The sequence below is a fragment of the Fringilla coelebs genome, assembly GCF_963513975.1.
Source record: "Fringilla coelebs genome assembly, chromosome: 1".
NCBI lineage: Eukaryota > Metazoa > Chordata > Aves > Passeriformes > Fringillidae > Fringilla > Fringilla coelebs.
Genome location: NC_140028.1, coordinates 48,953,244 through 48,965,814, shown reverse-complemented (window position 1 = coordinate 48,965,814; position 12,571 = coordinate 48,953,244). Strand labels below are relative to the sequence as shown.

Below are 12,571 nucleotides of genomic sequence, written 5' to 3'. Positions count from 1 at the left end.
AGATAGAATCAACCCTTCCTTGGACCCCTCCTAGCTCCCACCCCTAGAAACCCAACATTCCTCTGCTGCTTACAGATACAGCTGTGAGGAGCTTCTGCCACAGCTTATACCACTGTCTGGTTGTTGGCATGTGCACCTCTGGCCATACTTTTGCCAATGAGTTGATATTCTCAACAAGAAGAATTTTTTCCTTGCTGTCACCCAAATGGGATTTTCAGTTCAAAACAGTAGAAGAATGAAATATAAAATGGCCATAAAAATAATCCAGGGTTTGAACGTGAGCCTTAAGGTGAAAGGCTTAGAAATTTCTGTCTTTTCAGTTTGTCATGGAGAAGAGCAAAAGTTGATTTTATTGTCCAGTGTAGGCTCCTAGATGGGACAAGGAGGTTTGGGGGAGCAAGGATTACATTTCACAGAGAAGCTTCAAAGATTTTGCTGGATTATGCTGGATCTTGAATAAAGCTGGAGTTTACAATAACTAAAGCGATTTAATTGTTAAAATTGACCAGGAAAAGTGATAAGTCTTTTGTTACTTGGACTTACCGAAAGAAGCTTTCTAGAAAAGCTTTGTGGCTGAGGTCCTGCAGACCATCTATTCAAGAGAGAGCAGATCCCAGCTGCCTGCCTGTGAATTTACGTGTGGGATAACTTCAGTTGAATGTTTTGGTCTTTATACCAATAGTGACAAACGTAGAGTCACGTTTACGTGTGCCAGCTCAATGGAAGTGGAATGCTCTATGGTCTGAAGCTGCACTGAATCCTTCCCTTCAGGGAAACCCTTAGCTGATCGGGCCTTAGGCAGTCACAGACCGTGCATTTCCAGAATTTGGGATAGGCGCTAGAGGGTGCTGTGCTGAAGGAGAATAAATGGGATTTGTATCAGCAGGAAAAACCATCCTGACCTCTGCAAGGTGAAGAACTACTATCCTTCTTTTTTCCTCTGAGGCCGTGTAGGCCTCTTCCTGCAGTAACAGCCATGAGCCTTTTTCCTGAAGGAGGGGATCAATAGACACTGGATTTCCTGAATCTTATTCAAACTCACATAAGGAGTATTGACATCAGGAGACATAAAGAGTGTAGCCTGAGGTATAAATATGAACCTGATGACATTAAAATGGTGAAGGATTGGTTGAACATTATTAAATGCATCTTTTAAAGACAGGCCCCCGGGGAACCTTGGGTGGGGGCATGGGGACACTGGAAGTGCTTATCCTGGCTCTGTCTCCATGGTCTGTGACAGGGCCATCTGAGCAGGGCCCCTTCCCATCCTGAGCTGGTTGGATACAGGCCAGCTTGGATCCAAAAGCTGGGGCTGTGTCATCAGCACTGTAGTGCACGTAGGCCAACAGGCCTGGCAGGATTTATGAGTGCTAGAAAATGGCTCAGAGCAAGTCCAGATCTGTTTGGAAAAGGTTTTTAATGCTATGGAAGCTCCTGTGGCCCAAGGAGCACAAGTGGTAGGTGAACCCTCAGACAGTACAAGCAGGTGCTGTGAGACAGCAGAAGGTGTAGGGAAGGAAACCAAACCCCTTGACAAGGGGTCACAGGTGCTTTAGGCACCTGTGTGATGGCTGGGACAGAACAAAGATTCACTTAAAATAACAGACACTCAGGACTTAAAATACTGCATTTACTCTTCTTGTTTCTCTAAAGGTCAAGATGAGTTACCCTCATTCAATGTATTGGCAGGTGCATTTATTAACGTATAATTTGTTTTCTGTGGGGAGCATCATGTTCTTGGGAACCTGTCTACCACAGAATGGTTTGGGTTGGAAGGGACCATGGGCAGGGATGCCATTTACTAGACCGTGTTGCCCAGGTCCCCATCCAACCTGGCCTTGCACACTCACGGGGATGAGGCACCTACACTCCAGTGTATCTTCTGTGTATCTTCAGTAAAGAAAATGTAGCAATGAGAGAGGGATGTTTGGAGTACCAACACCCCCCCTTCCGTTTTTGTGTTATCCCTTCTATTTCAGCAGTTTTCAAACGTTTTACATCCTGAGTCACAAGTGTACATCCAGGGAAAGAAGAACAAAACTCTACCTGCATTTTTTTTATGCTTGTAATTATTACATTAGAAAAATCCTAGCAGAGTTCATAAGCTCAGAGGGAAGCTCAGCTGCTGCCCCCTCCTCTTGCTGCATAATTCCCAATTTGCTCTGGGCTACAGCCTCAGTGGCTACTGTAGGAAAATCTCACCTTTGGAGGAGGCTGTATCCTTTTATTACCGGGCTGTTTTGCTACAGTTAGCTACTCTTTCCATTTTCTTTCCTGTTGCCTTCAGCAGGAATAGGGAGGCTTGAAGAGAGAATCAGATTTTTTGCATTCTACCAATGTCAGTGAACCTAATACAATCAAAAAAAAAATTAAAAGGTGGAGGCAAATCAACAAAAAAAAAAAAGATCATGTAAGAATCTGAACTTTTTGATTTCTCAAGCAGCTTGTAAAATTACAGCTTCACCAGCATAAAGGCAGCTAGGGTGATTTATGCTGGCTCTTCACAGCTTACACTTCTCGTATCTCTTGATGACTCTCAGTTGAGACTGTAAGCATTACATTTCCTAACAGTAGAGACATTTGGCTGTTTTTTTTATTCAAAGTGTAGCTATTCCTGTAGATAGGCACCTTGCTTACAGTAAACAAGTGCCAACATCAGTGTACCAGAACACACAAACTGTAATTTGCACGTCTAGACTTTATTATTACAGCATTTTAGTTGCAATTTATCCCAGACACACAAGTCAATGTAATTTTACACTTCCTTATGTCTGCTGCTGCTTTCTCAAGCAAAATCAGCATGAAAAAAAAAAAAACCTGCAGAATTTCAGCATTACTAAAAAACTCTGGAAATGACAGTAGGTGCCAGTCTGTAGAGCAAAAACCATTTTTCCACAATCCCTCTTCTCACTAGCCACTAGCTATTCATAACAGGGTTTATGCTATTTTTCAGATTGATGAAATATGAAATTACAAGATACTACTATTTATTAATAAATTACTCAAGCAAAAGGTTTTGAGCCTGCAGAGGTAGCCAGTTAGCTACCTAAGGAAAGCAAGTCAGCTACCTAATAAAGGAAAGCAGAAAAGCAATCCACAACCTAATCTGAGTCTGGAGAGACCACAGGCCTTTCTAACTGCTCCAAATTTCCTATTATTATGTACATATTTAAGTAAGATATGTTTGATCATTTTACTATATTTTTCCCTTCCCAGTATGTGACAGGAGATTAAAGCAGGTCACAATTATCCCTTATATTGCTTTACAAGCTCAATGTCAATGTGACTGGTGGTCTGGAAGGTTGTCTTCAGTGTGCTCCAGCTTTGATATTGCTGACATTTCAGATACAGCAAGCCCAACACAGAGGAACTTGTGAAGTTACATCAATGGCTTCTATTTATCTGCACTTCCCAGCTCTGTGACCTTCAAAGGACATACAATGATTCACATATAATTGGGCCTTACTGCTCCATTGTTCTGCAGGCCTTGGTGGATTACCCAGGGAGATATATGGACAGCTAGCTTCATGGGATGTACATGGCTGTTCCAAAAAAGCCCAAACAAGTCTAATCCCAAAACCCCCCACCAAGAAAAAGTGCCTTGTCTTTTGAACAGTGTTGCCCTCCCACAAATAAATGGAATTTCTGAAACTCCAAACCTGCATCATGAAGGATGAAGCAATCACAAGGCAGCTCACAGGGTGGTGGTTGAATAATAAATACAAACTAGGCTACTACAGCAGGCCATGAGAATAAGGAAATTAAAACATGATTTAATATGGTATTTACTTATTCATGAGGAGTAGTAAAAGAAAAAAAAAAACCTTCCAGACTGCCCTGGGCATTATGATGCAAATGCACCTTGTACTTGGAAACTGTTGCAATGTCTGAATGCTTACAAAGATGTATAAGCTGCAGTGAGGAGAAAACACCATGCCAGTCATTTTCAAATGCGTCTTTCCATAAATTACTTTATTTCTCATTAAATGAGCCCAGAGTCATTACCATATTAATAACAGATATGTTTATTATTACATATCCATCAGTGCGGCTTTCAATACCACTTGAAACATGCAAATCGTCCTGACGACGAATCAGTTTTCCAGTGCTTCTTATTTAATACACAACTGCAAAGCCATATAAATTATTGAGGAGGTATTTGGTTAAGAAATAAAATAAAAATAAAACCATACTGCCCATACCATGTATTCCTGCTACAAAGCAAGAGTCTGACAGCATTTAATGAAATTCCTGAATTTCACCCAGAGCTTTTACGTCTTTTTTTTTTTTTCTGCATTGCCTACTCATCTCTTGGCTTATGAACAAGAATCAGTCTTTCTTTGTAAGAGGAATTCTCAGTCAAAGATTGTACTTAATTTAGAAATGCATCTAGCATCTACAATACTTCAACCAATTAAAGTTCAGTAAAAACTACTGATATGCAATAGCCTTTTAGAGGTTTCTTTTGTTTAGTTTTAGGTTTCTACATTTATCGACATAGCAATAATACAATTATCTCAAATTAAGGCACTAAAAGAACAATGTAAAACCAAGTAAAAGTGTTCTAAGAATAATTTACAGTTCAAACAGTGCATATAATTCTTAAATGTTTGTTAACTTAATGTACGTTATCACTTAAAATTGTAAGGCAATACATTATACAGTCATAGAAATGATGTACCCCAAAATATGCTTCCAAACTCGGTGGTTCTTTTTACTGTTAGTTTCTAATGCCTCTAACAATAAAATAATTCGGTATGGCTTGGCAAAAATGCATAGATTAAAGGCAATTGCTTGTTTTCCCCCCTTTACAAACCTGCTGCATCAGTATTTTGTAAAGCATAATGCAAAATATTTAACACTTTGATCCATTCCATAGTGGGTGGTTAGCATTAAGGCTGTAAAGAACTCTGCAGTGAAGGCACTGAAGTTCAAGTGATAAGGCTTCATTTTAAGCTAGTTCTGCAGTCTTCAAGAGCACAACTTAAGAGTCTTGAAAGCAATTGCAGTCCTTCTCACCGAGAAACCTTCCTCTTCTACTCCTTTTTGTATGCTCATCTTGACATAAATATCCCCTTCACAGGGTTAACAGTCTTTTTCTTTCACTGGTACAAAGAAAGTTGGCTGCGTTTCATTGTGACTGACAGGCTTTTTTTAAAAAATCCAAAAGGCAGCACCTTTTTTATATACCTAGCTAAGCTTTATTTGCTTTAACTTGCATTACATAGTAATAATTAATCTAATCTACCTTGAGGCAAACCCGCAATTAAACACCTTCAGCGTGCTTTTGTGCCAAAGCAAGGAGGAGACAGTAATAGTAATCTTAACCCTGAAGCCTGTGATAGTTATGTTGAAAGGAACAACAGCCCGTCTGCACTGCTCTGTGTGGTTAAAAAAAGCCCTCTTTCTCTGACTGCATCCCATGAGGTTCCATTAAGCGCTGTACATGTGGTTAGCTGGAACAAAAAAGAAAACAGACAATTAATAACAAATATAAAAATTAGCTTCATAACACTAGCGTGTGTTTGCCAAGAGCCTCAGTGAAAAAAATACTTGATTTTAACAGAATTTTTTTTCAATTGACAAGGTACAATACTAACATCATACCTACATCATCTTCCACGAACTGTTCTGTTTCAAACTTTAAGCAAACACAGAGATCAGACAGATGACAGCGGCTTTACAAGTAAGCAATTAAGAGTCAACAATCATGGGTGTATTCATGGCAAATGCAAGGTGACCCTCTTTCACTTGCAGGACAAGAAAAGGCTCTCTAGGCTAAGAGCACGCACATGCAGTTGCAGAGCTCATCTGATGCACAGGAATTTTGGCTGGTTGATTGTTTTCCTCTTCAAACATGCATTAACTTGATCAAGTGCCCAAGTCCAACTGTATTAAAACAAAAGATCTCAGCTGTGCTAACACAACGTGAATGAATCAGCAGACTGTAAGCTATAAAGTGTAGGTTCTGATCTCGAAGCAGTACTGCAAATGCCAGCAAGTTCATCATGAAGTTCTGATTGTCATTAGTGACAAGTTATTAAAATGAGGAATAGAACTTAAGATGAACTTTTATATGTGAAGCTCCTTTCAAGGGGTCTGAGACACCTCTCCATGAAGTCAAGGAAGCACTGCCTACTGACTGCAAAGAAAGGTGGGTCAGACCCTGAATGAAATGTACTGAAATGTCTTCAAGCAAGTGTTCAAGTCTGTATCCATTCAACAAACAGTCAATGCCTGCTTACATGGTAGGACTCCATCACCGAGGGCAAGTTCTGCTATACTGTCTGACAAGAGAACAATTTTCAGATACTCAGTAAAAGCCAGGTACATATATCCCATAAAAATCATTGCTGCTTCTCTTATTCCCACAGCTAGGTAAAGTGGTGAGGGAGGAGGAGAAGTGCAGGGTGCATGAGTTCACAGAGGCTGATCCAACAACTGACTGCCTCCTGAGAGGAAAAGAGCCTGCTGTTCCTCCACTTTATCACCTCCCTGACCCCAGCAGAGCATCCTCCTACTTACCTGTCCTCAGCTTTGGCCATCACTGCACTTCTCAGTGCACTGATCTAGGGTCCAAAATGGACCATTTCAAACACTTATCTAGGATCCAAGGACAGAAAAGAAGGAAAAGGAAGACAGAGAGGGAAAATCCTCCCCTTTAAGTAGCAACAGGCTGTCAAATGAGCTCAGCTACTGTGCTGAGCTACCAGTTAAGTGTTCAGTATATAAGCTACACTGTGAATTTATTTAATAAGCCAAATTTAAACATTGGTACATTAGAATTGAATTTTCCAAAAATAAATCCATCACCTCTTCTTTTTAAACACACAGGACAGAATATGTAGTGGTATCAGGGCACAGGCTGGGCACAGTCCATCACAGCAGTACTTGTCTAGTTCACAGATGCAACTCACAAAAAATTTGTCTGAGAAAACCACAAGAATGTCCACAGTGTAACTGCCAGAATGAAGAGTTCCAACCTGGCCTTTTTCTAATGCTTCTTTGCTCAGTGGAACGCTGAATCTTTTCATTGTTTGCTCACACTGCTCTGCAGGTGCCATGCAGGCCCCACTGCACTCCAGTCAACCCAGTGCCAGCTGTCTGATGGGGACAGAGTGTGTCACAAAGACACCCAGGGAGCTCCTCCAAGGCGCTGCACCTGCCTCTTGCAGACATCTCCAGGCAGCACGACAGGCAGGAGTACACACATACCCAGCACTCCTGCTGCCCAAGTGCTGTGCCTCTCTACATGGCTTATGCTCAATAGGACTCTTTCTCCACCATCAGTGACTACAATGGGAAGCATTAAAACAGAGTTTCTTACAATTAATTACATATTCTAGAAGCTCTGTCAGTATTTGATATCATCAAGAAGCAAAATATCAGTTTTGTCATCAAGTTCACTGATGGATTTGGGGTCAGACTAGAAGAGTAATGGAAATGTTAACTGATCCATGTCACAGCTCGTCAGATAAATTCAAGAAGCAAAAGAGGTAAGATACCATGCAAGTATTAACGTCTGAATTGACAGAAAACCTAAGAGCTTTATTTCTTCCTAAGAATTTGGAAGATCTCCTTGGGTGATGGAGAAAGGTGTGAGCAGAGGTTGTACACCAGGGTAGCTGGAGAAAATGCAAGGCTGCAGTATCTGCAACAGCTAATCTGACCTGACATTCACTTGTGCAAGACCATCACCATCACCCTTCCTCCTTTCATTCTTGAGGCTCTCCCCCAACCCTCTGTAACTTCTGAACCCAACAAAAAATCACAAGCTTTTCTTTTGTGGAGTTAGGGTTGGATTGTTTTTGTTGTCATGCTTTGGGTTTTTTGGCTTTCCTTCAGGCAAAACATTCCTGGATTAATTTTCTGCTGAAAAATAGATCAGTTCACTCTGGTAATCTGTGAAGCACGAACTGACACAAGATAAAGGTCAGGAATGTGCAGCTGTCCTCCTTATGGTGCTGGTTGGTGAGCTATTAGACTGATTGCATCTTTAGGATCTTAAAAACAGAGCTTTAATAATGGTATTTCTCATTTTTTAAAGAAGTTCCATTCCCTACTTGTGCCTTTCTGTGACTCTGTAACATTCTCAACAGGACAATGCCAACAGGATTAATAACAGCAATAGTCTGGGTAACTGATGTCCCCAAAGATACCCGTTCCTTTAGGAGTTACTGTAAACTTTCAAATATACAAATCTGTTCCTTCTATAACAGATTTGCTGCACACTTGTCCTTGCTAAAGGCAACTCCAAACTAGCACTTCTATTTAGACAGAGTGAAAAGTAATAAATTAAGTGATTTAAGAAGATGGATTTTTCTCCCATAAGAGTATGCATGAAAACTGGTTATTACAGCTACCAGAGGACCTTGCAAGGATAAAATGGAGAGCATACTCAGAATGCAATTCAAAGATGTTTTGGAAGAGGAAGTCTACAACTCTAAATACCCAAATGTGAAATAAAGAAGTATGGGATTATCTTGAAGGCCTTCACTGAATATCTTATGATGTCAAAACTATGATCCCTGGGAGTGTTCAAGGCCAGGCTGGATGGGGCCCTGAGCAACCTGATCCACCCTGGCAGAGTGGGTTGGAACTAGATGATCTCCAAGGTGCCTTCCAACCCAAACCATTCTATCAACATTTATGTTTTAGGATGGAAGTCTTGGGGACAAGAAAATCAATGCCCTTTTTGTCTTTCATAACTTTTCTCATCTGTTCCCTTCAAGGAAGATGTTTCATGATATACCCCATGTCTCCTTATATGCAAAAGTCTGCTTTTATTGCATTTCATGCCAGGAATGTTTGGTAGCCCTGCCAATCTGGGAAGACTCTTTCCTTACTGAGACACTAGTTTCTACTCCATACTGTCAATTCATTTGGTTATTTGGGGAGAAAACAACACACATACTGTACCAAGCTCATAAAGGTTAAAATCGGATTACAGCAACCTAAGCATTAAAAAAGTGTATTTTACATAATGTCCTGGTTAATGCATAAGGTCACAAATAGTTTACAAAAACAACTGCTGGGATAGAAGACAACTGGGAATGAGTTAGCAGGGAGGAAGAATGGAATTAATAGTTAACTGGCCTCACAACAAAAGAATTGGCCTAACAACAGACAGAATCTGTAAGTTTCTCATTTCAGCCCCTTTTGCAGAAGACTTCTAGCATAGGCAAGCTCTGAGTCAATCCATGGATGGGATGACTGTGGATCATCCTTGCTGCTGAATGCCATTACTGACATATCCACCGAGCCTTGCCTTTAAACAGAAGAAAAATGCAAGCAGCTCCCTCCCAAGCATTGGCAGGCCAGGTACCACCTCCATGGTACCTTTCCAAATATGAAGAGCTGATAAATTTACCATAATAACAGAATTCTGTTCCTTCCTTTGGGATTTGAGCAAAGATGTAGATCAGCAGTTTAGCAACCATAATTAAGGAGTTATTTCACAATTTCACATGGAATAGGACTTATAAACGGAGGGGTTTTTAGCCAGGAAGGTCTGTAGTTTTTGTAGCTTATTTCTCACCTGGTTTTTCCAGAAGTATTTTTAACAACTTTTCGGAATGACTGGTTTGCTGAGGATCTTGTAGACAAAGTTCTAGGAGAAGCACGAACAAAAGTAGATGGTGGTGTCTTAGGGATCTTCTTTACTAAATGTGTCACCCACTTCTTCTGTTCATCTTGACAGGATGCCAACAAGAGCATATCTCTTGCTGAAGTTACATCATAACTCACTACAAGGAAAAAGGAGGAAGATGATTCAGTGAAAACCCAGGCTCCTTATCAAAGTAAGAGTTATGAAACACCAACTGTGCCACTGGAAGGAACAATGGCATCTATAACATTCTTGTATTGGATTTGTTTATATATTTTTGGAAGACAATAAACAGCAGGGAGGATTATGAATTTAATGTTTTTCACGATTTGTCATTCTGCATTAAGATTCTTGAGTCTAACATGAACATTTGAGAAATGAGAAACTTACACTAATTACAATTTTAATAAGCTGGAGGGTTGTGTGGGTGCCTTATGGCCAAGTTCCAGAGTACATACCCTGAATGCTCCACTTCACAGCAGCACAGAGGAGAAACTTTTACTCCAGTCTGTGAGGGGGCTGAAGAACCACTCTGCAAGGTCTCAGCAGTGCTTCCTGATGCAGCCACTGCAATTGTCCCTAGCATGGGTCAGGTATAAGTGCAGAGGGAATGGTTAGGGCAACCAAGGAGCTGCCCAGTACTTGGGAAGAAACCTCTAGAGAACCTTGTGCTCTCAGGGCCCTCAGCAGAGCTCCATCAGGTACTCCACAGACCTCTCTACAGAGCTTTGCCACAGCTGCCTGCTCATAAGCACTGTAACAGCCTACTGCTTTAACAGCAACTTCCACACCTAATATCCTAGAACTTCAGCTATAAGTTTAATTTTAATTTTAAACTGAAGTGCTTTTATCCACCTCCAGTAGTTCAGCAGGTTTGGCTTAACCACGTAGAGAATACAGAACAGAAAAAAACCAAGAGTATACCTTTGCATGGTGCAATTAATTCCTCCTTTTTATCCAAGTGGTCTCTGTGGCACTTCACATGGCATCTTCGACATTCTAGGGCAGCAGGGGGTTTAAAGACATGCCAGAGAGGTTTGGCACAGGCCTCACAGTTGGCTGGAAAGTGGTATAACGTGGGAATAAATTCATGGCCTTTGTGATTTAGAAAATTTGTCTTCTCTGCCGGCTGTACTGGTTCTACCTCCAAATCCTTCCTGCATTCCCCCTCATTAGCATAGAGAATCTGAAAAAGAACACTGCTGTGTTACTGTTGAAGCTCTAAGTACTTTTATACCCTCTTCAAAGAAGCCACCACTTTTTCAAGAGAGTTAAATAGACAGAAGAATATATTTCTTTTTACCTGGAATATTTTAGGAATTTCTTCAGTTTCAGCTCTATATACATCTCCTTGAGTTACAGGCCGGACATGAAACAGCTTACTAGATTAGAAGAAACATGAATCAGAAAATGCTAAAAAGTTATGTATGGCTCAGAACAATTATCAAACTGCTTTGAAGTTCTTAGAAATTATGCAAGCAACACGACCTACTTCAACACTCCAATATGATTTTGGGAACTAATTCTTAAACCATACAGATTCTGCCTACCCAGACAAGACCAAAATATTTCACAGCATGGAAAGAGGGTTATCTTACAATGGATTCAAGATCCATCACAGTAAATTTACTTAAGATAAAGGCATTCAAATATTTCCTCAAAACACTAGGAAATCTAACATTATTGCTAGAAAAGCTTAGTGAAAACCTGGATGAAAGTAACCATATTAAGTAGAATACTATCCAGTCATTTTTTACTAAATCACATTGATGAACAATCTATGCCAAAACATCACAAAAGGAAATCTGGAGCACCAGCTGTTGAAAAAACTATTTAGATTGGAGCAAACATCATGTGGGTCAAGACTGTAAGTCCACCTCTACCAAGATCCTGTTTTCAACAGTGGCTGTAGCAGATGTTTATGAAAAGAGAGTACAAAATAGTTCTAGGAAAAAATAACTCTTTTCCTGGTTATGAGCAATTGGCAGCTGAAGCGCTTCCTGAGTTTGACAGTCCTTCCAGACCACTGTAGTCCCTGATACAACTATTCATGAATTCTAAAACCTTTTTTCAATTACTATTCTCTAAGATCCCATAATGTCAATCAGCTGTTCAAACATCAGTCATGTACCAGTGAGGGGGCTTCAGTGATATTTGATACCATTTTCGTCATGTATAACCAATGTAAAGGAATCACAATTAATATATTTTACCACTTTAAACAGAAAACAGCTGGAAGAATTAGAAATGCTTTGGACTACAACAGCAATGATTCTTTTTCTCAAAGCAATCATAGGACAAAGAGCAAGTACTGTCAAAGTTCTGTCAATGGTACGCTAAAATACAGACAGACATTTTCCAACTGGTATGGGAAATTAAAAATTATTTATGGGATTTTTATTTCAAGCTTTTGGATTTGCTATCTGCTATTTCACACACAACACTTTTGTCAATTTGGATCCAAAAATAACAATGACTTTACTTACTCTATATCTAGTACCATAGAAGGATTAGACTGGTCCTTGTCTTTTTCATCATTATAGAACAGTATCTTTTTACTGCTCACCACCACATACTGTGGAAATAAAGGGTAAAACAATTGAAATCACATTTTAAAAAGCAATTATTTATCCTAATATACTCCCACACACACATAAAAAGCCAGAGTAAATAAAGGTTTCAAATTAACATCAGGAGATACTCAAATGATCCTGAAGGCAGCTACATTACGGACAGCTCTGCAGTGCTACAGCTGCAGTGACTGTATTGTCCCTGGATCACTCTAAAATGCTTGTGCTGACTCTGCAAGTCCATCTGTACACAAACTCACAAATTTCAGTTGCTACTGGCAGGTCACTAGGAAATTTACTGTATCACTGAGAGCGACACAAAGCAAAAGTTTTCACTTATTGATAATGTCGTAATGTTCTCTAGTTCTACAGGCCTGCAGGACTCATTGGTACT

General features: G+C 40.1%; 1 protein-coding gene across 3 annotated transcripts in view; it reads right to left on the bottom strand.

Moving 5' to 3' along the window:
• Positions 1-3,958: 3,958 nt before the first annotated feature.
• ROCK1 (Rho associated coiled-coil containing protein kinase 1) overlaps positions 3,959-12,571 on the bottom strand; it is an 82,731-nt gene continuing 74,118 nt past the window's right edge. Inside the window, exons 29-34 of one of the 3 annotated variants that reach the window (XM_084218124.1) lie at positions 12,094-12,182; positions 10,911-10,989; positions 10,532-10,793; positions 9,539-9,746; positions 6,246-6,287; positions 3,959-5,456 (exon numbers count right to left, since the gene is read on the bottom strand). In XM_084218124.1, the coding sequence (XP_084074250.1) occupies positions 6,260-6,287; positions 9,539-9,746; positions 10,532-10,793; positions 10,911-10,989; positions 12,094-12,182 (666 nt within the window). In that variant the 3' untranslated portion in view covers positions 3,959-5,456; positions 6,246-6,259. Of the gene's footprint in view, positions 5,457-6,245; positions 6,288-9,538; positions 9,747-10,531; positions 10,794-10,910; positions 10,990-12,093; positions 12,183-12,571 lie in introns of those variants that run through there. The other 2 variants (XM_084218125.1, XR_014616613.1) reach the window with 2 other exon arrangements.